Source organism: Delphinus delphis, chromosome 12 (assembly GCF_949987515.2).
Source record: "Delphinus delphis chromosome 12, mDelDel1.2, whole genome shotgun sequence".
Classification (NCBI taxonomy): domain Eukaryota; kingdom Metazoa; phylum Chordata; class Mammalia; order Artiodactyla; family Delphinidae; genus Delphinus; species Delphinus delphis.
The window spans coordinates 55,058,879-55,086,009 of record NC_082694.2 but is presented as its reverse complement, the minus strand read 5'-3'; the positions used below and the strand labels follow the sequence as shown (position 1 = coordinate 55,086,009).

Here is a 27,131-nt window from a genome sequence, read left to right as displayed (position 1 = left end):
TTCAAATAATATTATTGAATGGAGTGTGTATTTTATACTTATGCTACATGTCAATTTGGACTAGCCACATTTCAAGCACTCCTGGACAACACAGTCCTATTATTTCCCAGCCCTCTGTCATTTTCTGAACCATTTGAAGGCAAGAAAATCAGTGTGTCATTGAAGTAATGTCCAAATGCCCTGAGCTGGCACACACCATCCATCATTACTATCATCTTCTTGGGAGTCAGTCCATTAAAAGTAATAGCCATATCTGAACAGCAGGCTTCTGCTACTTGCTGAGGGTTACTAGACATTGTCTCTTGAATAAGACATGCAGTAGTTTTGTATTTATAAATAGAGTTCTTCCTTCGGAATCCTCTGCATTTTCTGCAAGAACTCCTGCATATTTCAGGCAGACTGCCAGTTGCTTATCTTCAGATAACTTCCAAATCACACTTTGACCTGCACACTTTTCAGACTTATTCAGAAGTCTGTTAAGTCTTTTCATAGCTCTATACTTAAAACAATTTCTTCTCCCATAGTCACATATTCAAGGTCACCAGATGTTATAGTGTGGCTCAGATAGAAAGGTTGTGATGCATCCCTAGTAAACAGAAGATACTTTATTTTCAATGACAGTAAATGTAGTGGGATGTGGAGGAAAGAACCAGTTGTCATTGTTGCCGTGCTTCCCAAAGACATATTTGTACCTTTTCCTTATCTGTGTCCACATGTCATTTTTTATCTTAAACAAACCATCATTTTTAGTACTGTAGCGCTCTGTTTTGTCACAGTGTTTGGCCTAAGTCTCTTTCAGTACAGCCCAATAATACTCATCATTGGGTTCTACAAGGATGGTAGAGTAAATACAGATACTTTTACTGAGCTCCATGCGTTCCACTTCTGAAATGTTTAAGAAATCTTTTGTGTTAGGTGGGTGAAGGTGATGATGCTCATGGTCTTGAGTTTTATCTGTGTCGAATGGTAACTGGCCCAAACATAGTTATCAAAACACAGCAAATTCTCCCAACCAGTGTACCCTTAAAAAATGATACAGTACACTCATAACAGAAACCATCTTTCAGGCATTGAGAACAGAGCACACCTCAGTTGGGGTCCCTGTCACCCAGGCAGTCCAGAGAGGGCAGCTCCCTGCTGGGCCGTTGTAGCTGCAGGAGGCCGCTTCTCTGTGGTTTTCAAGAAGGGGACAGGTCTGGAGTGTCGGCTATGGGGGTAGTACCCAGGGTGCTGTGAGTTTGAGATGTTCTGGAAGTTCAGGGCGTCTGGGAATATCAGCCAACAATAAAATTGATAGAGTCTGAGCCACAGACAGACGGCTCTAGTGTTGACCAGACTTCAATACTCAGCAAAAAGTTTAGTTTTACATCCTGGTTGTGTATGATGTTAACTGCACTGGGTCCTATTTAATACTTTCGTTTATTTTACTTATAATATTCATTTTACTATTTAACTCTCCAAACTTTTTTTAATTCCCCACTCTCTAAAATCTCCAAACTTTCTCTTCTCCACAGAACTTTAAAAAAATACCCAGATATTTTTCCATTCTCTGTGCTGTATGCTTTTGTGGACGTGTGTGTTTAATCAGAGTATCTTCTATACTCTTTCCATCATGATCTGTAAGAATTAAAACTCCTCAGTTGTGACATAAACATACCACCTATGGAGCTTATGAGAATACAACACTTTCTGATATCATTGGGACTTTTTTTTTCTATATTAAGCCTGTGTCAATGTATCTTTTTTTTTTTTTTGCGGTACGCGGGGCTCTCACTGTTGTGACCTCTCCCGCTGTGGAGCACAGGCTCCGGACACGCAGGCTCAGCGGCCATGGCTCTCAGGCCCAGCAGCTCCGCACCATGTGGGATCTTCCCAGACCATGGCACGAACCCATGTCCCCTGCATTGGCAGGCGGACTCTCAACCACTGTGCCACCAGGGAAGCCCTTTTCTTCGTTTTAAAATTTTTTATTATTTATTTTTTATTGAAGTATAGTTGATTTACAATGTTGTGTTAGTTTCAGGTGTACAGCAAAGTGATTCCATATATATATTCTTTTTCAGATTCTTTTCCCATATAGGTTATTACAAAATATCGAGTGTAGTTCCCTGTGCTATACAGTAGGTCCTTGTTGTTTATTTTATATATAGGAATGTTTATATGTTACTCCCAAATTCCTAATTTATCCCTCCCATGCTCATTGGGAATTTTTTTTTTAGCATCTTTATTGGAGTATAATTGCTTTACAATGGTGTGTTAGTTTCTGCTTTATAACAAAGTGAATCACCTATACATATACATATATCCCCATATCTCTTCCCTCTTGCATCTCCCTCCCTCCCACCCTCCCTATCCCACCCCTCTAGGTGGTCACAAAGCACCGAGCTGATCTCCCTGTGCTATGCGGCTGCTTCCCACTAGCTATCGGTTTTACATTTGGTAGTGTATATATGTCCATGCCACTCTCTCACTTTGTCCCAGCTTACCCTTCCCCCTCCCCATGTCCTCAAGTCCATTCTCTAGTAGGTCTGCATCTTTATTCCCATCCTGCGCCTAGGTTCTTCATGACCTTTTTTTAGATTCCATATATATGTGTTAACGTACGGTATTTGTTTTTCTCTTTCTGACTTACTTTACTCTGTTATGACAGACTCTAGGTCTATCCACTTCACTACAGATAACTCAATTTCGTTTCTTTTTATGGCTGAGTAATATTCCATTGTATATATGTGCCACATCTTTATCCATTTGTCTGTCGATGGGCACTTAGGTTGCTTCCATGTCCTGGCTATTGTAAATAGAGCTGCAATGAACATTGTGGTACATGACTCGTTTTGAATTATGGTTTTCTCAGGGTATATGCCCAGTAGTGGGATTGTTGGGTCGTATGGTAGTTGTGTTTTTAGTTAGTTTTTTTCTTTGCGGTACGCGGGCCTCTCACTGTTGTGGCCTCTCCCGTTGCGGAGCACAGGCTCCGGATGCGCAGGCTCAGCGGCCATGGCTCACGGGCCCAGCCGCTCCATGGCATGTGGGATCTTCCCAGACCGGGGCACGAACCCGTGTTCCCTGCATCGGCAGGCGGACTTTCAACCACTGTGCCACCAGGGAAGCCCTATTTTTAGTTTTTTAAGGAACTTCCGTACTGTTCTCCATAGTGGCTGTATCAATTTATATTCCCAGCAAGAGTGCAAGAGGGTTCCATTTTTTCCACACCCTCTCCAGCATTTATTGTTTGTAGATTTTTTGATGATGGCCGTTCTGACAGGTGTGAGGTGATACCTCATTGTAGTTCTGATGTGCGCTTCTCTAATGATTAATGATGTTGAGCATTCTTTCATGTGTTTGTTGGCAATCTGTATATCTTCTTTGGAGAAATGTCTATTTTTGATCAACAAATCAAATATGACATTTGAGGTTTTACTATTCTCTTAGATTTAATTTATTGTTCTCAATATGTGTTAACCAGTGATTTCTAACGTATAGTCCAATGAAGAAAATTCTATTGATGAATACTCATGTAGTATATATTACATTGTATTAAAAATATCAAACCTTTGGTATTTTGTTTGATCCATTTTTAAATATGCCCTGAAAGAGCTTTTAATGTGCTAAATTGTATGAAATCATATTCACTGAAGTACTTTAAATGTTCTTAAAGAATTCCAAAAGGGAAATATGAATTTTTCTATTTTTTATATCTTTTCTCACTTTTCAGATGCAGCAGCTGGAGAGACAAGTTATTGATGCTGAACGTCAAGCAGAAAAAGCTTTTCAACAGGTAGGGTATAGTTTTAGTTAAAAAATTGTTTTCTGCCTCTACCAGTATAAACATTGTTTTGCCCAAAACAATCCTGAAAATAGTCTTCAGCTGTCCTCCTCATTTTATCATTTTTCCTGTTCATAAGCTGGTTCCGTAGAGAAAATGGAGAATCTAACTTTGTTTTGCCCCTTAATAAATTTTCAAAAGGACATAAATGCTTCTATTTGGAAGTTTTATCTTATGAAAAAAATCAAATATGACTTTTATGGTTATGTCTAACCATAATGACAGTTTATGTATAAATATGTTCATGGCAGCTTTATTTATAGTAATAAAGAGTTGGAGATAATATGAATGCCATTTTGTAGGAGAATGAATTAGAGAACTGTATCTATTCCATGAAATATTAAACAACAATTAAAAATAACTATTACGGGCTTCCCTGATGGCGCAGTGGTTGAGAGTCCGCCTGCCGATGCAGGGGACACAGGTTCATGCCCTGGTCTGAGAAGATCCCACATGCTGCGGAGTGGCTGGGCCCGTGAGCCATGGCCACTGAGCCTGCGCCTCCAGAGCCTGTGCTCCACAATGGGAGAGGCCACAACAGTGAGAGGCCCGCGTACAGCAAAAAAACAAAAAACTATTACAAAGAATATATGCAAATATGGAAAAATGCTTAGTTATATTAGGAATAATATTTACAGATTTTTATATTTAACATGATGTTATATTTAACATTTTTATTTTTATTTTTGTTTTTTTTAATTTAACAACAACAACAACAAAAATTTGTGTTTGTGGAATTATGGATGATTGGTTTTTTTATTCTGTATATTCATACTTTCTAGTTTTTGATTTTGGTAATACTTTTACTTTAAAAAAATAATCTTTTGATAAATCACTTAACCCTTTCTGGGCCTTGACAACAGTAAAATGAGCGGTTTGGATGAGCCCACCAGCCTTAAAGTTTGTCTAAGGAGCCTAAATTGATAATTTCACATTTTATGAAAAGATCTCTGTCAGATTCAGTCAAGTCAAGAATTTCAGAAGTCTTAAATACAAAATTATTTCTTCCAAGGAGTGTATCTTCAATTTCTTATACTTGCTCTAAGTTTGTCATGTTTCTTCCTTCAGTTTGAGTATTACCAAATCTTGTTTTCACCTAAAAGATTTAATTTTACTCCGTAGATTGTTTTAGTGGCTTGACTAAGTTAACCCAATTTAACCTAATCCTTAATTTTCTTAAATTAATTATACTTGAAGATAAAATCTTAAAACTTTATTATGCAAAATTTCAACCACTACAGGAGCAGAGAACATAGTATAATGAAGCCCTGTCATCACCTTCAGCAGTTAGTTGATGCACAGCTAGTATATACCTCCACCCACTTCTTCCCTACCCTCACACTAGGTTATTTTGAAACAAGTCCCAGATATTATATCATTCCACCCAACAGTATTTCAGCAACTCATCTACAAACAAAGACTTAAAAATCATAGCTACAGTACCATCACCCCACCAAAAAATTACCAATAATTTTTTAAAACCTCAAATGTAGATTTTGATACAAGTACTAGTAGTAATGGTAAGGATGTATGATTTGCTTGTTTTTTTGTTTTTTGGTTTTTTTGGCGGTACGCGGGCCTCTCACTGTTGTGGCCTCTCCCGTTGCGGAGCACAGGCTCCGGACACGCAGGCTCAGCGGCCATGGCTCACGGGCCCAGCTGCTCCACGGCATGTGGGATCTTCCCGGACCGGGGCACGAACCAGTGTCCCCTGCATCAGCAGGAGGACTCTCAACCACTGCGCCACCAGGGAAGCCCTGCTTGGTTTTTTTGTATTTTATATTCTTTAGTTGATGGGACCAAATAGTAATTACTCTACATATATCTATAAAAAGCCAATAATTAACAGTAAAGTCATTAAAGGTCACTTACATTCTAAAAGAAAGACTCTTGTGTTTATATCACTCTCTGTCACTCTATACCAAATGTCTTTTTCTGTGGTGGGCCATATATGTGCGTCCCTATTCAGCCTTCAGCCTTTTGCAGCATACGTTTGTCATTTTGTTGACCTCTCTTTCCTGTCTCCTTCCCTTTCTTTCCCTTTCTGACTTTGGCCTTTCCTGGTGACATCTCTCTTTATTTCTGTACCCATGGCTGTCTCTATACGTTTCTCTGTCTATTCTTTCCTAGCTTTCTTTTCCCTTCCCTTCCCTTCCCTTTTTCTCCTTTAACTGCTCGTATTATAGGAAAAAAAAAAAGAAGGAAATTGAAGATGGTTTTGTTTTGCCTTAAGTTAAAAGTCTAAATTTATATATGCAGCAAATTTATTTAGCTATGAAAATTAAACTAAATGAAGAATTTTTTAATTTGTGATTTTCATTTTTTTTACCCCTTTGGTTCACTGGATCTTGAAAGAAAAAAGGAATCCCCATTCTCAACTCAAGGGAAGCAAACCGTGGCAGTTTGTAGCCATCAGGGCCCAACCACTGATCTCAATAAGTTAACAGGAAGAATATCTTATTTGAAGTTGTCCTTTGAGGATATCAAATGTAAAGTTATTTAATTCTATGTGCCACATTTTTAAGCAAAATTATACAATGATTGGTTATTTTAGATATACTGCCTTAAATCAACACCCCCCCAAAAGAGTGAGAATTGAAGATCTCCCAGAGTTTCTTTATAATCTGTAGATATTTCTTTTTGTCATACACTTTAAATTTATACAGTACCTATTTTTGTTATGTTTCAGAAGAATTTTTTCTTAAATATTTCATAATGAATCTAAAAGTTAACAGGAAATATAAACAGCAGATGAATTCTAATGTACTGACTATATTACTTTTTTTTTTTGCCTTTGCAAGACTAAGTAAATATTATTAACTTAGAGTAACTGAATCCTTCACTGTCTTTAACACTTTCTATGGGACTATGGCCTATCTGCTGTTCATGTTGCTTAAATTCATAATTTATCCTTTGTCATTGAGCCATATCCTAAGACTTAAACTGTATTTATACTAACCTAGAAAGAATGTTTCACCACTAAAAGCAATAGTCAGCTGAAACAGCTCAGCTCTACACTTTAGCTTTGTACATTTTTCTCCTTGTTTATTAATGTGTGGGCATCACTTGCATAATCACTAAATAAGTTGCTGATAGAAAAAAGAATTAAACATTCTTCCAGAGAAATCTTGGCAGTCTTTTTACTTGATGCTGTAGTACATCTTTATTGTTATTGTTCACAAATTTTGAAAGCAGTATGTGCAGATCAACCCAATACTACTTATGAGAACTCTTGTGAGGCAGAAAAGCAGCAAATAGCACATTTGGGAGACACTGATAAACAGGATTCCTTCTCAAGTATCTGATTAGTTAGGTATATAATACAATCTAATACACTAATTTATGCTAACCAAAGAGGGCTAGATAATTTCCCCTGTAGGAGTTTGTCTTTTCAATTCTGTCTTTCTGGACTCAGTCGCTTGTGTGTATTTGATTCAGGCTTGGTAGGAGTTGGATTTAAATTTCCTTCTGACCATTCTAATATGTGGGCTCATCTGCCTTTTATAAAGTTGGTTCTTAGTATCCAAGTTATTTTTGGTTCTTAGTAAATGATAACTACTCAGTCATCCTAACGTCCAAGACCGTGTAATGATTTGCTTCATTACATGGAAACCTACTTTATCCAGTGATGTTCCCTTTCACCTTCGGTGAGAATGGGCCTGGCCTTACTGCATAAATTTTGGAGCACTATGCTGAAATAACTATGTTTAAAATATGATTAGAATGATTAATTAACTTGCAATAAATTTTAATTAACTGGAAAATGGTCTGGGATTCAAAATACTCTTAACAGTTTCATCATTGTATTTTGGAATGATTAAGTATCTTTGTCATGTCACTGCGATACTTATACAGGAATAGAAACTTACACCCCCCACTCAAAAATATAGTCACATCTTGATTACCTGTAGTGGGGGAGGGAGGGATGAAGTTAGAAATGAGAAGAAGGAAATATTGATATGGGTAGTTACAATGCGGAAAATATTGGCAGTTTCTGCTTTCTCCAGGATAGACAAGAAAATGGAAAATAGCATTGGAAGTTGTGTCAGGGTCCCCAAGACTACCCTCAGGTTTGATGATTCACCAGAAAGACTCATGAAATCCTGAAAAGCTGTTATACTCATGGTTATGGTTTATTACAGTGAAAGCATACAGATTAACATCAGCAAAGGAAAAATGCACATAGGGCAGAGTCCAGGAGACACCAGGTACGAGCTTCCACTTGTCCTCTCACAGTGGAATTGCACAGGAATGCACTTGGTTCTCCCATCAGTGATGTGGGACAACACATATGAAGTATTGCCAACCAAGGTTGTTCATCCGAGCCTAGGTGTCCAGGATTTTTATTGGTGGGCAGGGTGGGGAGGGGTCAGTCTTATAAGCACGAAATGCATGCATAACCCACCTTAGCTACTCAACTTCCAGCCCCTCCAGAGGTCAAACTTGATACAGTGTGGCCCATGACCCAGGTAAGTAAACAAAAAAGGTATTCAGTATAAGTCACACTGTTAGCATAAACTATCTGGTGTGGCCCAGTATATCAGCTATATAAAGACAGTCTTATCAGGCAGAATATTCCAGGGGCTCAGAGGTTATTTCCCAGCAGACAGTCAAAGGCTAGTTCTTTCTTTGGAATGTACAGGGTTCGAGCACCCCAAGTCTACTGAATTAACCCTTCATTGCACAAAAGCTCAGAATCAACAAGACTTTCGGGAAATAGCTGAGGAGTGTGCTGAGGGGATAGGTAGATGCAACCAGAGGCTCTGCTGGAAGTAAAGGAGAAAGGTAGCCTGAAAGTACAAAACATTCCTCACTAGTGGATATCCACATATTGGTAACTGCAAGAGTTTATTCAACAACTAATTTGAATTCATAGGTGTGTGTTACTGGCCAGTCTCTGAGTCGTTAAATTGTATAATTCAAGTTAAATAAATGGTAAAAGATCTGACCTATGTTCTGTGTACTTGTGGTAAGATATTTTTAAAGGCTGCTTAGTTTTTCTGTAGGCCTCTTAACTTTTCTGCAGATTTCTTATTCATACTAATTGCCAAGGAAGGCTGGTGAATCCTGTGGAACTTGGTCCTAACAGGGCCAGCTGGAAGAAGGTTGCCTGTAACTGCTTTGTGATCTCTCTCCTGCAGAGATGTTGCCACCTTTGTCAATGTTTTTCTTGCCCAGGAAAGTTGTTTATCTAGAAGTAATAGTCAAATGAAACAGTTGCACAAGGCAAAGGTGCAGCCAAGGAGCTCTGACTCTAGCATTCATTCGTAATGAACTTTCAAGTTGAATGTGTTTTTCAGGGAGGAAGAAGGTCCTGGAAAAATAGTTTTCCAGGACCATAGGCCTTTTCTAAGCAATAATAGGACAATTTTATATGGTAGCCCAATGTCCATAGGGTGGCTTGCTCCAATTTAATAAAAGGAGACTGTAGATGTCGGTCCGGTAATATTTATTTTTATTAATTTTGTCTTTCTGGAGTATTATGATCTATTACTCCCTCCTTGATGGAGGACTACCATTTTGCACTTGGTCTCTGCTCTTCTTTCCCTGCTTCCACAGCTACAGAATACCCTGCATGGAACTGGCTGTACCATTTTAAGACTGACCTTTGGTATTTACTGTCCAGCTCTCTGTCCTGCTCTGGCTTTTTTCATGACAGCATCTCTGATATAGGCCTTTGTCCTTGACCTCTTGGTCTGAAGTTCCTGCAGAAAGCCTGCTATATTATGTTTAAAAATCTAAATCTTAAAATAACTTAAAATTATCATTTGGATAGTAGAATATATTTTTTCTCCTATTTTTTTGGATCTGCTTTTATATTTATAGCTTCCAGCCATGTGGGTGGTATTTAAATAGGACAGTTTTGGCATTTGAGTTGAATTTACATTTATACAGTGAACTCACAGATGAAACTTTGTATTCATAGTTAAAAAAACAAAACCAAACTAACCTTAACACCCTCCTTCTAGGAACCCTCATTAATCAAGTATTTTTGAGCTTTAAGTAAGTTCATTTTGATTTTTCAGAGATGTTTTATAAGACTTTTCATCTTAACTATCATCTTTAATTTCTCAAATGCCTTTACATATTTTTCTTCTTTGCCCCCTATAATCTAAAACATTACTAAGATTACATTCTTACCTATTTGGAGTATATAGAATAAAAGTTTTAATATTGTATACAGTGCCCAGTACTTTATTTTCTTTCTTACTAACATTAACATCACACATATCTCTTCAAACATTTCATATGCCCAAATGTGTTTTGCAGAAGATCCAAGCAGAGCCAGTATATCTTAGATATTAAAATTGAGGCACCACAACCCCTAGCCGTACAGCGATCTATTTTATCTTGCTTTATTTTTCCCATTACCCTTATTGCCATCTGTAACAAACTGTGTGATTTTTAGTCATTACAATATTTGTGCTCTCTCTTACCCACTAGAATGTAATTTCTATGCAGGTAGAGATTTGGGGGTCTGCTTTATTCACTGATGTCTTCCCAGGACCTGGTATAGACCTGGCACTTGGCAGGTGTTCATTGAATATTTGTTAAAGTATTGAATCAATAAACCCTCATGGAATGTACTCTGCTACCTATATCTTGACTGTCATACTTTTTTACTCTCTATGATTTCATCATTGGGGTTTTAAGGTTCTTTTTTGGTTTGTTTTTAATATTTATTTATTTATTTGGCTGCGGGTCTTAGTTGTGGCACGCGGGATCTTCCCTGCAGCGCTTGGGTTCTTCATTGTGGAGAGCGGGCTTCTCTCTAGTTGTGGCGTGTGGGCTCCAGAGCACGTGGGCTCAGTAGTTGCAGTGCGTGGCCTCTCTATTTGTGGCCCATGGGCTCCAGAGCATGCGGGCTCAGTAGTTGCAGTGCGCAGCCTCAGTTGCCCCACGGCATGTGGGATCTTAGTTCCCCGACCAGGGATTGAACCAGCATCCCCTGCATTGGAAGGCAGATTCTTAACCACTGCACCACCAGGGAAGTCCCTTTAAGGTTCTTTTGTTTTACTTTTGCTTTCTGTTGTATATGTGTACCTTTTTCAGCTAAGTTCAGTTTTTTTTCCCAAGATGTGTTATTATACTAGGTCATCCAGTCTGAGTCTTATCTTACCACTCAATGTCTGTACTTGATATTCTTACTTTTTTATAAAGTATGAAAAAATGAGAGCTGGAAGCTTTCTAATTCTATGCTCACATGAAATACTTTGCATATTATCATTGATCTAGTTAACATGTGCATTTCTTTACATGATAGCAATATTATGAGAATCTTTCATGTACCCTCATGCACCTCAGGGGTAGCATCACTTAGCAAAATAGTCTTCAGACTTTATAATTGTTAAATACATTAAAACTTGCTGTTCAATGTTTTCCTTTTATGACGATACCTTTTAGGAATTTAATGTTAAAGTAAAATTCTGAATTTAATACTATGATAAATTAAGTACGTGCATAGTTTTAATATTTTATCCTCTGAATTTAGGTACAAGTTATGGAAGAAAAATTAAAAGCAGCTAATATTCAAACCAGTGAATCAGAGACGAGGTTGTATAAAAAGTGTCAAGATCTGGAAACCCTAATACAGGAAAAAGATGACATCATTCAAAACTTGGAACTGCAACTTGAGGAGCAGGTTAGGAAGAATTTGATCATCAAAGAGTCCTAAATATGTGCATTCATTTATACATAATCGCAAAGATTAAAAAGAGAGTCAAAATTTCTAAATTTTGATCAGAAATCTTACTTGGTGACCCCCTAGGACTACATCACATTACTGGTGAAAGGTGCAAGTTAAATACATTCACTTTAAATCCGGGGTGATTCCAAGGCAGTATCTACCACTTTTTGGATGTGACAATACTCCTTAAGTTGGAAACACTTGGTTATCAGCAGGTATTTATGTCTGTAAAATGTTTCCAATAAATTTTTGCTTTAGATTGTTAGGGTGTTGGAAATGTTTATGGAAGGTTAAATTTTAAACATGTGTTTGATTTGACTCTAATCCTTCTGCTTAGAAATGTGTATACTGTTTTTAAACCACTTCATTGAGATCAAGTATAGTATTTAGTTTATTTTTTTTTAGTTTTTAGGAAAAAAATTGCACTAGGGTTATTTACTTAAAAGGTCATTTAGTGTCATTTAAACATGACCACTATAGAACTGTTCAATGTTTAATCATTTTTTTCATTTCTCTGGCATCAGTGTTCCTTTAGGTCAGTGGCTTTCAGCCTCCAACCCCTAGGATTTATATGATAGTCACACTCTCAGTAGTTTTGTGACCATAACCAGATTTAAAGTTTGGTGGATGTGAGCTAGAGTTTCTCAATCTCTATTTTTTCTGGACCTTCTAAAACTAGCACTTGAGGGGAAAATAAGCCATTCTCCAGAGGAGATTCTGATTCTCCTCTCCCCAACCTGGTTGAACTCTATTCCACTGTTCTAAACCTAGACTATTTCCAGAAATGGTTTATTTTGTTGATAAATTCAGTGGATTGATTTTGGTATATGATCTTTCAGAGAAAGGGAATAGCAGATGTTAAAGCTAGAAATATTTATGTATGCTTTTATTATTGTTCTGCTGGACAGCCATTCTTATTTTTTCCTATGTTTGGTAATTTAAAGGCAGACGTCTTAACTTGGAAACAGGTTTTAAATGGACTTGCCTTTTATATCTATGACTGTAACGTTTCCAGACCAGTGAGCTTCTGTTTGAACTAAACAAACTGCTAATGTTATTTCAGAAACAAATAAGGATTCAAGAAGCTAAAATAATAGAAGAGAAAGCAGCTAAGATCAAAGAATGGGTAACAGTTAAGTTGAATGAGGTATTTATTGCCATATTTGTCTTTTCTTTACCTTTTACTTCTTTTGAATAGATAAGTCATCAGAATATCTGAATGAAACAAAATTCTGATCAGTTGGTGGTGCTGCTGGCTTTTGGCAAACATGAGATAGGTAGCTTTCACTTTAATGACTAATGTAATTTTAAAATTAAAAATATTGATAGACCCATGGTAATCAGTGTTAAGTAGCCTCATTCTAATTAGTTGACTAGTTCTAATTAGTTAACTTTAAATAATTAGAGAATATATGTGCATAGCTCATAAAATTAATATATTCAGTATCTGAGAAGTACACATTATTTAGTTTATATGGCAGATTAAATGCCAAAATAATTTGGTTTAAAATAACTTTACAGTGGAAAAGGCATAGGGGTGAAGAACATTTAAAACTTTTAGCTCTGGAAACAAATATTAAAGCCATAATTATCTAGGCTGACAATCTGTGCTGATAAATTCATCTGATATTTACTTATTTCTTTTGTATTTTGCTTGTGTTTAATGAGATATTAACATTTTCTAAATGTTTAATTTACTAGTACATTTTAGAAATGTTATCCCTGTATAAAAGAAAACCATTATGTTCTTTTAGCTGGAATTGGAGAATCAGAATCTTCGTTTGATCAACCAAAACCAAACCGAAGAGATAAGAACAATACAGTCAAAATTACAAGGTATGTGCACTTTGGCTAAGATAGCCTAGTTGGATTTATTTGCTAGAATTTTACTATTGAGCGCTTGAAATATGACTTGTACAACTAAGGAACTGAATTTTATCTAATTTGAATTCATTTAAATTTAAATAGCCACATGTCCATATTAGCACAGCTAGACAGTAGTGAATAAACCAAAGGGGGTAATTTGGATGTTTAATTTCAGGTATGTTTACTTCTTAAAAAATCAGTCTTGTTATTTTCTATTTTCATTTTGTGGCATTGTGCTCAATGGTGATTGAAATTCTTACAACCTGAATATTTTGAGCAGAATTTTATAATGTGAATAAACTCTTTGCATTTTCTAATGCTTAGGGCTATTTCCTTTCTTTTTAACTTTAAAGCCAAAGGATGGGTGGTAGAGTTAATGATAGAGATTCACTTAATATGCTATTCGTATGATAGCCACTCAAGTGCACATTTAGCTGAAGAGGAGGTTAAGTCAGCAGGGTGTATGGATAGCCTGTGCTTATTAGACCCATGGCCTAATAGTGCTTTTTAAACTTTTATTTAGCAGCAGAACCCTTTTTAAACAATTTTTTTTTCCTATAGAATCTCAAGGGATAAAATAGGTAAAAAACCTGTACTGGGTGATGGGTCCAGAGTTCTGCAGACTTGGTCTCACCCATGACTCTTCTTTCATTTCTTGCATCCTCTGCAACATTTCCATAAAGCCGTGGGGTTTCCTAGAATGCATTGGAAAAATACTGGCATGGTAGAAAGAACCTGGACTTTGAAGTCAACTTTAATGCCCTACAATTTAATAGCTGTGTTTATATCTCCAATTTTTTTTTTTTTTTACATCAGTAAAATGGTGACTGTAATAGTGTCTTACTGGTTTCATGGGGGGTTGCTGATTATAGGATATGTGAAAGCACTTTGTCTACTGCATGTTAGTACCTATTGCTGTCCTTTTGTTAAGGCAAAAAATCCTGTTTTCTCTCTCTTAATATTTCTGACATGAGATGTGTGGACGTTTTTCCCACACCAAGCAATTCTCCAATTCTCAACAGACACCGACTGGGTGTCCTATAAATTTAACTCAATTCTGACTCATCTACTTGGATAGCACCAGATCCCTCACCCCCACAAAACTACCCACCAGCACCTCCGAGCAGGCACTGAACACACACACAAACACACACTTTGGACAGAGTCACAAGTACAGGGTGGCATCCCTGCTTCTATCCAACAGACTGTAAATCCAAGGTTCCCAAGATCCCTTCCTTGGGTTCAATAATTTGCTAGAGAGGCTCACAGAACTCAGTCAGACAGTTCACTTCCTAGATTACTGGTTTATTACAAAGGATGTAACTCAGGAACAGCCAGATGGAAGAGATGTATGGGGCAAGATACGGGAGAAGGGGCACAGAGCTTCCAGGCTCTCACTAAGTATACCGCCTTCCCAGCATCTCCACATGTTCACCAACTTGGAGCGTCCTGAACCCCATCCTTTTGATTTTTTCTGGAGGTTTCACTATGTAAGCATGCATGATTGATGAAATAATTGGCCCTTGGTGATTAATTCAACCTCCAGCCCCTTTCTTCCTCACCTGAAGTCAGAGGTAGGAGGTGGAGGGTAAGGCTGAAATTTCCAACTCTCTTATGATTTGGTTGGTTCCCCTGGCAACCAGGCCCCATCCTGAGGCCATCTAGGGGCTTTCCAGAAATCACCTCATTAATACATACTCAGATGTGTTTAAAAGGGCTTGTTATGAAAACAAAAGACACTTTTATCGCTCTTAGGACATTCCAAGGGTTTTAGGAGCTGTGTGCCAGGAGCCATGGATGAAGACCAAAATCTATTTCTTATATCACACATCACACATTTCCTCTACCTATATGATGAAAAAAATAGGTGTTCCTATAGTTGATCTGGAATTCCATGTTTATAATTAAAGTTTTAGGTCCTTGTGGTGTTCACCCTCTTTGAAATAGACAGGATGTATTAAGCCCCTTCACCAAATACTGTTTCCCTGATATTCTTAACTTACAATTCTAGTCTTCACTGGCAGCCTTTTAGTCTTGGAGACTAAGGATTATTGATCCTTGGAACCTCGGCTTTACTGGAGAAGAAGAGATACAACATATGTAGATATAATATAGTACTTTAAAAATGTATATGTATATATGTGATTACTAAAATATCATGAATTAGTTCTGTGAGCGATGGCAACATGAAAATATTAAAAGATACATCTGAAGGAATACACTATATAAAGGTATTTTTCTATACTCAATTATCAGTTGCTATTTAATTTAACCCTTTGGTGCTCTCCTAGAGTTGAGAATTTAATTTCTTTGGAAACTTTTCTTACTATCACTGGGATCTCCATGCTTTTGATCTTACAAGCAGCAATGTTACAATTCCTAGAAGATGAATTAAACCCATGATTAGGTGCTCGATTAGGTGCTCGATTAATCACTCACCTAGCTGTCTAAATTCTCAATCTAGAGACTGCCCCCTCCCCTTTTTGTTCCTTAAGGAAGTGATTAAGGCTCTCCATGCTGTGGTCACCATAGACCAAGTGCCTTCATCTGCTTTCTTATGAGAAGCACACTAAAAACTAAGATAAGGGCTTCCCTGGTGGCACAGTGGTTGAGAGTCCGCTTGCCGATGCAGGGGACACAGGTTCGTGCCCCGGTCCGGGAAGATCCCACATGCCGCGGAGCGGCTAGGCCCGTGAGCCATGGCCGCTAACAGGAGAGGCCACAACAGTGAGAGGCCCGCGTATCACAAAAAATAAATAAATAAATAAAAACTAAGATAAGTAAAAGTTATTCCAGTGATCATGTGATATTTGCCCCAGTGATCATCTAAATTTTCCTGGGTTGTCTTGGCAACCAAGACCTCAGTCCCTTTTTTCTCACTATTGGTAGCAATACCAAACAATCAAATTTTACCAGTACTTGATTGGTATTTACCAGTAGTTGACATTGCAAGAAGCTATAACTTCCTAGTTGTTTATATCTGGATTTTGGTTTGTTTGTTTGAGAACTAACTACTTTTAAAGGGATTAGAAATGTTTCTCTTTGCAGTTAAAAAATAGTTTGTGCATTCAGAATATATAAACAGATTTTAAACACTGACGTGTGATGCTAGACATTGAGGGGTCATTGTTCCTATACATAAATAAAGATGAACTTCAGGCTTTTTTCTGGTTCAAGGAGTGATTTGTCCACGTTTTTATATGCTTTGGTTCTCTGTTTAACAAATTGTTATAAAAAATTCAGATCTTCATTTTGATTAATGATCTTGCAGAAGTTCAAGGAAAGAAGTTGTCCACTGTCTCCACACTGAAGCTCACAGAAGGCCAGCGTCTGAGCAGTCTGACTTTTGGGTGCTTTTTATCCCGAGCAAGGAGTCCTCCTCAAGTTGTAAAATCTGAGGAAACGAGCAAGATATCATCTAAAGAACCTGAGTTCACTGAAGGAAAAGACATAGAAGGTATTTATGGACTAGAGGAATTTACTTTGACATTTTTTTAAAAAAGGAAAAATCATTTGCTAAGATTAATGCAAAGATAGCTTAATTTTCCTTATTTTTTTCCTGACAACTTGATGTTTTATGAGACTATTTCTAAAGAGCAAAACAGCATTTAACTCTGTGTATCTAGTTATCTTGTGTGTTTTTTGAGACTCTCTGCCAATGATTTATAGGAAAAACTGGTTTTCCCTTCTTGATACTTTTTCCTGCAATAGGTAGCAGTAATAGTTAAAATTTTAAAATGTACAGTCATACCGACTTGTTTTAACTGAGTTTTAGAAGTATGAACTTTCTATTCATTATTTATTTAAAATATAAAAAGATTATCTAATATTCAATATGAAATTAAATGTGACACAGCAAACTTATAAAGAAAAAGAACACCAGGTGACAATTTAGTAACTGCTTTGATTTTCCCTTTATTGCCTCAAAGAGGAAAATATTTGCCAGATGTTTAAACTTTGGACCTGTGTGCAAATTTCTACCCTTCTTTTAGTCTTAAAGCCCCTCTAAATTTTGCTTAATTTTGCGGTTGCTGCTTTGCCACCACTAGTATGACTTTTCCCAAATATTTTTGAAAGACTTGAACTTGTATCTTCTCTATTTTCAGTTCCTGCTTCCTTCCTCCAAAGGAGAAAAATTATAGCCCTAAGAACTGTCTCTATGCTTGGTTTTGAAACTCTGAAAACTATATAATGTTTTTCCATTCAGAAGGCTCCTTTGGTACTTGTTTTCATGCCATTACATGGATTTTTTTTTTCTTTTTTGAGACGTCATTTTAGTTTTTTTCCCACTTTCTAATAGTTGAGTACAGCTCGGTTCAGCTGAGGTTGCCTGTACTGCGGTTCTTGCTCATTTGCAAATTTAACAAACTGCCTGATACCAAATGGTGGAGTTTATTTGTTCAGCCTCTGTATCCTTAATTATGAAGCTCCTATCTATATTTTCATGTTTTCAAAGTTTCTTTTGTATTCTTCAATCTAAATTTTTAGTTCACTGTTTATAATGGTTCGTTCTATTAATTATGTTATAAACAATAATAAGCCATATCTAAAGATATTTTTAAAGACTGTTATTTTTTATTGTAAAGACATTTTATATTTATGATTAAACCAAAAGTAGAGTGAATAAAGCTTTTCTTTGTGTATGTTTTCCTTACGGTTTTGCATATTTCATGTAGTGAAGCTTGGGAACAAAGTTTTTTTTTTAAACTATAGCTTTATATTTATTATGTTTTAATTTATTTATGATAATTTTGAAGTTTAGTAGAAAGAGGGTGTCATTGTCTTTGCCTCTAAAATATAAATGATGATGTTCATTTTTTTAGTGGCTGCTTTCTTTGATAGTCAGTGTTGCCTTATTTTTCATTTTGCTTCTCGTATTATCTCGCCCTAGACTATTGTCAGTTTTATTTTTCCTTCATGTTTCTTTGTAAAAAGCAGTTTCATTTTGATATTATTCTATTGAAGTGTAAGGGCTCAGTGTTTTATAGAAAGCTTGTGGTTTTCAAACTTGGGTTTAAAAAAGGCATATGACTAAAAAAGGATAATGTAAATTAATTTGACTCGTGGAAATTCCAGTTTGTACAATGTAGTTATATAAAGCTAAACATACAAAAAGATTGTATGATTAAAGGCAGCATGCCAATATAATGTATGCTTTTCTAGAAATGGAAATACCAGAAAAGTCTGTCGATAACCAAATTCAAGAAAACAACCGAGGTCAGAGAACATTGCATCAAGTGCCGTGTGTCTCAGAGCAGAATCAGAAAACAAGGACAAGCTTTGTGATGGATGGTGGCATATCCCAGAATTCTGGGGCTCCTGGGAGTGACTGGAGTTCCGATGAGGACGACGGGGGCAAAGGAAGATCCAAGTCCAGGTATACGTCCACCCTTTCCAGCCACACATCAGAGGAGGGGGTCCAGTGTAGCAGAATGGGCAGTGAGACGTATCTGACAGCCTCTGATGACAGCAGTTCTATATTTGAAGAAGAGACTTTTGGCATAAAGAGACCAGAACACAAGAAGCTGTATTCTTGGCAACAGGAGGCACAGTGGAGTCCTCTCGGAAAGGGAAATTCTGAATCAAGTAAAAAGGAGCACGATAGTTCCTCAGACGAACTGAATAAAAAATTTCAGTCTCAGAGACTGGATTATTCATCTTCATCGAGTGAAGCCAACACCCCAAGCCCTATTCTGACCCCAGCTTTGAGTCCAAAGCATCCTAACTCACTCACTGGAAAAGGCACAGAACTAGTGCCCCCCTCAAGCCTGCCACTTCCCAAATTAAGGGTTCCTAATGTTTTCAGCTTAAGTGTAGCTCTAGCCAAAAGACACCTAAGCCAGCCACAGTTAAGTTCCGACAGGATGTTTGGTACAAACAGAAATGCTATAAGCATGATCCGGCCACTGAGACCTCAGGAAACAGACCTTGATCTAGTTGATGGCGACAGTACAGAAATTTTAGAGACTATGGACACTAGCTGTGATGATGGATTATTTTCCTACGGCTCCCTGGAGTCCCCATGTTCAGACGACCAGGAAACCTGCAACTCAGCAAAGAAGGCGGCCTGTGGGAAACCTCCAACTCCTCCCCTGCACCGGTTTCCCTCTTGGGTAAATTATGTGTTGTGTGCAACGCACACACACTCGTTTTTGCTCAACGCTCATTTTCAGGTTTTACTCCACTTCTTCTTCTTTCTTTTCCAGTCCGGCTTTGTTCTGACAATTCCCAGTTTTTAGAATCCAATTTCCCCTTCTCTTTCCCCTGAACCAGTCGAGAAATAAGAGAAGGGTAAGACAAAGCAAGATCAAAATGTTACCTTTATTACTGATAAAATGGATTTTAGAGAATTGGTGGGCAAAGGAGCAAGTACTGCACCTGGGAAAAAGCTAGATTTATTCACCCAGGCCCAGGTAGCGCTTGACCAGCCACCACAGGCTCATCCAGTGAGGCCCAGCTCCTCTAAAGCTTACAGTCTAGAGAAAGAACAAATGGTTATTTCCTGCACACAGCTACTTCTCAATAGAAAGGAGAGGGGAAGGTGCCGGGCTTTGCATGTCCGGTTTCTCCTTCTAGGAATCACTGGCTAGAGATCAGGAATGTTCAATTTTTGGAGCTCCCTCCACATGGAAGGAAACATTGGGGTGGGGAAGAAGGGCTCTCTCTAACTGTATAATACTTGTGGGTAAATTCTGGATGAGGGCACTTACTGGTCATCAAGTTCTGAACTTAAGTATTTACTTGATTGGCTTTAAGAGAAATTTAATTTTACTCTTCATGAACTTATAAATCTATTGCTTTAACCAAAAGCATCTTCCTGTATATCTAGAATAGATTGAAATTTCTTCCATTGAAACACTGACCATTAATATAATAATTAACCCATTAATTGTGTGATTCTTCTTAGGAATCTCTAGATTAAAAAAAAATTCTTCCTATATTTGAAACAAAGTGAAATTATCTGTTTTGTAGATTGAAGTTTTCCTTCACATATTGACATAATTTAACCTTTGGCCTCCAGAAAATCATCTGGGTTGTGGGATTTTTTGGTTTTTGGAGTCATGTTCTGTTATTATTTTTTATTTAGTGACCAATGCAACTTTAAGCAAATGAAGGCAACTATGTTTTCCTAGTATAAATTCAGACCTTGAGATGTATCTGCTCTTATTTACTTTTAAAAGAACATTTCATTGCAAAGTCCACGTGAAACCGCCTGCAGTTTATTACTAAACTCTGGATAGCATAAAAAATGGACATTATTGGCATGTGAATCTCTGGAATTCCAACTATGTTACCCTTTAGGCAGTTAGGAGTTGAAATTTTGCTTCTTTCATTATGTTGAGATTGGCAGAGATTTAGGTTAGACATTCACTTTCATTTTATTTGGCAAACCATTTTTACTACTTTTTTGCCTTTTTCTCTTCTTGCCTTCTGAAACTATCCAGTCCTGAAAAAGTAGTACTGCTTTGCAAAAGCCTTCTAGCAAACTGGCCAAGTTTGAGGTTTTATTTCTGCTTGTTGGGTATTTTCAAGTTTCAAGTTAAAGAGATACATTCTAGTCACCTCAATTTATGAGAGTTTAAGGATTTTTAAGAGTTTACTTTAAGGCATAGCCCATTCTTATTGAACTGGAATATCATTCCAAAATACAGTAGTCACTCTAGCAGGACAGCATGTAATGATTCAGGAGCACCTCTGATGCTCAACTCCTTAGAAAAACAGGTGATACCCAGTGTCCCTGGTCCCATGGCTCAGCTTGTCCTCTCCTGTCTACAGTGACTGTCTGCTTCTTTCATGACTGCTAACTACTCTCCTTCGCTCTCTCATGGCTTGTAAGTGCCTCACTTACTGCCTTATTTTTATATGTCTTTTTGTTCTGTCCACTCTGTTGTTTGTCTCTCTCTGTGTATCTCACCATCACACTCTCAAAGAAGCTGTGAGAGTGATTCATTCAGCCACTCTTCAATCTTAAGTGTCTCAGATGGTTAGAGATCTCCTGCCCATTGCCTCACACAGGCCCCTGTCTAGCGCAGTCCCAAAGAGGACTGCCTTAGTTGCCCCCTGTGCCCCGATCCAGATAACTGTCCAGGTTAGGTGTGTGACAGAGTTCAGGACATGGTGATCTATGCATTAGGGACAACCTAGAGTCCCTTTTCTCAGAGGGGGCAGGGCCAATAGCCTTCCAGTACCCATTTCAGAAATCTCTCTCAGAGAAGAGAAAGCAAAATAACAACCTGCTTTTGGAACAAGATCCTATAAATTCCATTGCAGTTCTCAAATTCACTTATTATTTGACCTCAGGTATTTCTTCTACTTCATTGAAATGTACATTGAGATATGAAGGTGATAGCACTAAATGTTACTTTGTGTGTGCTTTCTGACTTCAAGTTTTGGCTTTCTCTTTTTCTTTAACCATATTCTAGAATGGTAGAATATTAAAGATAATATTTGTGTCTAGTCAATGATAATAAATGGTTTGTGGCTTCATGTTACAGCTCTTCAGAGTTTTCCTTTTTTTTTTTTTTGACCATGTTGTGAAATGGTGGAATATTAATGGTGGTATTTATGAATAGTCAGTGATCGTGAATAAGCTTTCTCTTACTTTTTTCCTGTCTGTTCAAAAGAATTTAAAATACCAAGCAAAAATTTGGGAACAAAGATAAATAATGGAGTGACTAATGGATGGAAGAAAATTCTGCAGTGCTGTTCACAGTGGCATATTTTAGTTGGCACTGGTGACAGTTTTATAATAATTCTGTACTCTGGTGACAATTAAATGAAGCACAAATGAAAAACATGTGTATTGAAAGTAATTGTTTCTTTGCTTTAAATATCCAGCTTAAATCTCTCTTTTACATTAGGAAAGCAGAATTTATGCTGTAGCCAAATCAGGCATTCGAATGTCTGAGGCCTTCAATATGGAGAATGTTAATAAAAGTAAGTGATTTTGCATGCTGCAATGCAGGTGAACCTTGAGGACTTTATGCTAAGTGAAATAAGCAGTCACAAAGGACAAATACTGTATGAGTCCACTTATATGAGATATCTGACATAGTCAAACTGATAGAAACAGAAAGTAGAGTTGTGGTTACTAGGGGTTAGGGGGAGTAGGGGAAGGGGAGCAGTTGCTTAATGGCTATAGGGTTTCAGATTTTCAAGATAAAAAAGCTTTGGAGATCTGATTCACAACAATGTAAATATACTTAACACTAACTGAACTATGCACTTAAAAATGGTTAAGGTGGTAATTTTATCTTATGTGTTTTTTACTACAATAAAAAATGTTTTAAAAAATAAGTGATTTTGTATTGCCATTTCATTAGCCAAGAACTTCCTAACTGTCTAAAGTCATTGGAAAAAATACAACTTTGCCAACTTCCAGAAAATGCTTTCTGAGGTTGCTGATTTATATTTTAAAATTGAAATTCATGTTACTCAGTATAGGGGCACATAGATGTTCAACTCTTATGTAGCAAATACCTCATGTTTTTACCCGAAAGAGGCTAAAGCTAAGAAACTGTGGAGTTTCAGCTGTTTAAAATTGTAAAACTATTGATCTCTATGTCTTCTTTTTCCAGAGTTTAAAACACATTCCTCCTTTCTTTCTTTTTTCAAAATATTATTATAGAAACAATGCATGTTCATTATGAAAAATAAAACCAAACAACAGAGAACTGTCTGGAACAAAAAGAAAAATTTTTCTGTGGTTCGTTCTACTGGCCCCCTCCCTATCCTACCTCTGATCTGTATCTTAGAGGTGACTATTGTTGTTCTATTCCTTTTCAGCTATCCTCTGTTCTTGCCACTCAGGAAATATATTCTAACCTTTCAATCTGAGGTTCACCTGATAAAGGTTTAAAAGTGACGATGTTTTAAGACGTGTCAGTAATAGGTCTCTGAATAGTCAGAGAATATCTTCATAGGGTACTGCTCACTGAATCAGTCAGCAGGTGTTTGTACTCATTTCTGCCCATTGTGAGCTGGATGGAGATGCCAAAGAAATAAAGCTAAGATCCTTGCTCTCAAAGAGCTTACAGTCTAGTTGGGGAACTAGCACACCTGAGGACATAATGAACCATGTAAGAGAGTGTATAATTAAAACTGCCATAAATGCCATAATTCTTCAGGTAGACTGTGTAGTGAATATTGTATGTTCATCCAGTTTCTCTTTAATTGGAAGTTTTGCTAATTCACATTCATAAGAAATAGACATAAGCACTAGTTAGAAGGTTTGTTTTCTTAATCATTTTGTTTTCTGTTTCAGATTCTGTTGCAGTGCTTTCCTATACCACATCAGGACTTTATACATCACTGATATACAAGAATATGACAACCCCAGTGTACACAACTTTAAAAGGGGTAACTCATTATTGTTACTGTTAAAGATGTGGGGCTCTTCATGATGAATCAAGGAAACTGTTTAGTCAAGCTCCAGATTCCATTCTTGACATTTTACACGGACTGTCCCTTTAAAGGGAGTTTTAGAAGTTCACACTAGCATATTATTAAAAGAGAAGAAATGGAAAGATCTAGAGAAGATATTTATTTTTATTGGAGTATTAGAGGTCTGATATGCTCCGTTTTTGTTATGCTACATGTGAGTCTCCACCCCCTCCATAGCTGTTAATTGTTTAAAGGAAATAGTATTAATGATGTAATGAAAACTCCTAATATAGAAAGATCTTTGTATCACTGCCAGGGTTCCCCTCCTTTGTGTGAAGTACCTAATTAAAATAAATATCAGAAAAAAAAGTAGCATCAGGTATTAACAGGCTTATGTTCTTAGGAATCTTTTATAATTGACAAATGCCTTGCTAATTGGAATTTGGGATTTAACAACGTGACTTTGATAATGGCAAAATATTTTCTTGTATTCCTTAAAAAAACTTATTCCATAACTTCTGGTAAAACATTCTATACCTAAAGAGAGTGGTGACTTTAAGGATGGACACAGGGAGGCTGTTTTGCTTTTCTTCAGAAGGCGACCCAGATAAGCAGCAACCCATTCCTGGATGACTCCTCTGGGTCAGAGGAAGAAGATAGTTCCAGATCCAGCTCCCGGACTTCAGAGTCAGACTCTCGCAGTCGGAGTGGGCCAGGCAGTCCCAGAGCAATGAAACGAGGTAAGGGAGAGTCTCAGGCATACAAGACAACTCCCAAAAATTCAGAATGTTTAATGGGAATTTTATCTCTATAATAGGACTTAAAAAAAAAAATCTGAGCTGCCTTCAACTCATAGTGAAAAGAGTATTCACCTAGGACTAAGATGCTTATATTTTAGTCCTAATTCTCTTTTAAATTCTCTTTGTGATTCCAGACAAGACAGTGGTTTTTTTTGTTTTGTTTTGTTTTTTGTTTTTTACCTTATCTGTAAAAGAGAGATCACTTCGTTATAGGAATAAAGTGAGATACTTGGCTTAAATTAGGTTCTTCTTTTACAGTTACTGTGTGATTTTGGATAATTTATAGGATGGACTTATTTCAGCTAAATTTGTTGCACTGCTAAATGGCAGAAGAATATACCTAAAAATGTGGTGGTTAATCTGATATTAAGATGGAAACCAACAAAAACTTACTTTGGGCATGTCTATGATTTTTGTAGATTTTGAAAAAATTTTTGGCATACAGGTTACAGAGAGAGCCAGTCACATTAAATGGCATCTGTATTTTACAAAAGCCTTTAATGCAGCACAGTATGTTGGTTTTCAAACTGTGTTCCATGGAACCCCTAGGTACTCCCAAACCCCTCAGCTTCAACAGGAGCTGTTCAGCTCTCATAGGTTTAATATTTTGGGCTTCCATCAGTCCCTTTGCTATATGACCTTGCCCCCTTGACAGCCAGAATCAGGTTATATCACACTTTTGCTCAAAACACTGCAAGGACCTCTTATAAAGACTATAACATGTTATGTGATTCTTTGATGTCTTGGACCTCAGTTCCTCCTTTCTTCTCTCTTACTCAGCTCTGGCCATCCAGACCCTTTAGCTGTTCCCGGCACATGCCATTCATTCCTTTAGTTCAGGACCTTGCACTGATCGTTTGCTCTACCTGGTATTCTTGCCCCAGATGTTCCTTTGCCTCCTCCAGTTGAGACACTGCCTTCTCAAGGAGATCTACCCAGAGCACACCATTCAAATGTAGTCCTTTGCCCTTCTCTAACTGCTAGCTCTTTTTATTCCCTTTAGTCCACTCTACATTTTATTTTTCCATGGCATTTACTCCCTGTTTTTTGTCTGTCTCCCCCGACTAGAATCTGTGTTCCATGAGGGCAGAAATTTCTTCGTTTTGTTCTCTGCTCTGTCCCTAGCACCCTGGGGCTAGGAGCCTGAGATTTGCACTCCAACATTGCCTCTGCCTAGCTGTTTGACTTTGGACAAATCCTTTAATCTGTGGACCTTAGTCTCCTTAGAGAATGAGGGCATGAACCAGGATGATCTCTGAGGTCCTTTGTAGATCTAAATTTCTGTTACTCTTTGAAAAATAAAGATATTACTATTATCACAGCCATTACTTGTCTTAGTCAAATAAATAAGAGGAATAATATAGTGACATTGTCCTAATGTTTCCCTTAAATGTTAATAAACACTTAAAAATTGCCACATACTGTAATGAATAATGACTTAAGTCCTTGATTTTATTTAATATTTTCAAAATCTCCAATTGTAGTGACTCTCCAAATGTGGCTTGCAACTTGCAAGTTGTTTTCTAAAATGACAAGTGAATTATTGTGAAAAATGCTCCCTTGAATTTTACATTAGAGCTGCTGGCAAATGAAATAGTCATTTTATATCTTTAAGTCTTATTGCGTCTCTTTTATGAAAGATTTTCAAAATCTGTAAACTAGTAGTATTGGACTTGTGTGTCTTTTTTAATGTGATGTTACTTTCAAAATGATTACATGTAAAGCAATTATACTCCAATAAAGATGTTAAAAAATGATTACAAAAATTAAGTGCAGTAAAGTGTGATTGTACAAATCTTGATAAATTAAGGTTCAACATTTGTTTGCCTACATGCCAATATGTAAATACACATATTTTTAATCCTTAATAAAAGATATTGTTAGGCTACTGCATACATTTTATATATGTAAAAATAGCTGTGCTTATAATCATACCGAAATATTATTTATGTTCCTTTAACTTCCTTGGAGATTTGCATGATAGTCCTTATGCTTAAGTTCTGTTTTCTGCTTTAAAGGTACTTCATGGACTACATCTAGTCTAGGAAGGTTCATGATTTGGGATTAGATGTATTTCTTAAGAAACCTGACAGTCAGCATTTGGACCACCCAATTATTAAATACTGACTTGATTTATTTCTTTTTTCATCTAGGTGTGTCTCTCTCTTCTGTAGCTTCTGAAAGTGATTATGCTATTCCCCCAGATGCTTACTCCACAGATGTAGAGTGCTCACAGCCAGAGCAGAAGCTCCCGAAAACTTGCTCGTCTTCCAGTGATAATGGGAAAAATGTAAACACTGAATCAGTTTTTTTTTTAACATTAATGTATCTGTTAGTTTGAGCCTCCAAAGGGAAACTTAAATATTTTTTTAAAATCTCTTTAATTAGGAACCACTGGAAAAATCTGGCTACTTATTAAAAATGAGTGGTAAAGTCAAGACTTGGAAGCGGAGATGGTTTGTTCTTAAAGGTGGTGAATTACTTTACTACAAATCTCCGGTGAGTGGAAATTGCTTGTTATTTAGAACTGAATTCCTCAAACTATAAATCAGACTCCTGATTGATTTTC

At 37.0% G+C, this 27,131-nt stretch overlaps 2 protein-coding genes across 3 annotated transcripts in view; one reads left to right on the top strand and one right to left on the bottom strand.

Annotated features, from left to right (window-relative positions):
• PLEKHH2 (pleckstrin homology, MyTH4 and FERM domain containing H2) overlaps positions 1-27,131 on the top strand; it is a 106,898-nt gene that overhangs the window by 27,996 nt on the left and 51,771 nt on the right. For both annotated transcript variants that reach the window (XM_060026716.1, XM_060026715.1), the window contains 11 exons: positions 3,716-3,778; positions 11,319-11,468; positions 12,577-12,660; positions 13,268-13,349; positions 16,651-16,836; positions 18,543-19,492; positions 22,241-22,316; positions 23,644-23,738; positions 24,358-24,502; positions 26,716-26,852; positions 26,951-27,061. In XM_060026716.1, coding sequence (XP_059882699.1) covers positions 3,716-3,778; positions 11,319-11,468; positions 12,577-12,660; positions 13,268-13,349; positions 16,651-16,836; positions 18,543-19,492; positions 22,241-22,316; positions 23,644-23,738; positions 24,358-24,502; positions 26,716-26,852; positions 26,951-27,061 — 2,079 coding nt within the window. The remainder of the gene's footprint in view (positions 1-3,715; positions 3,779-11,318; positions 11,469-12,576; positions 12,661-13,267; positions 13,350-16,650; positions 16,837-18,542; positions 19,493-22,240; positions 22,317-23,643; positions 23,739-24,357; positions 24,503-26,715; positions 26,853-26,950; positions 27,062-27,131) is intronic.
• C1GALT1C1L (C1GALT1 specific chaperone 1 like) lies at positions 72-3,517 on the bottom strand. The gene is given in 6 exon segments (XM_060027524.1): positions 72-322; positions 325-492; positions 495-607; positions 609-956; positions 958-1,060; positions 3,514-3,517. Coding segments are annotated over 6 exon segments (987 nt in total).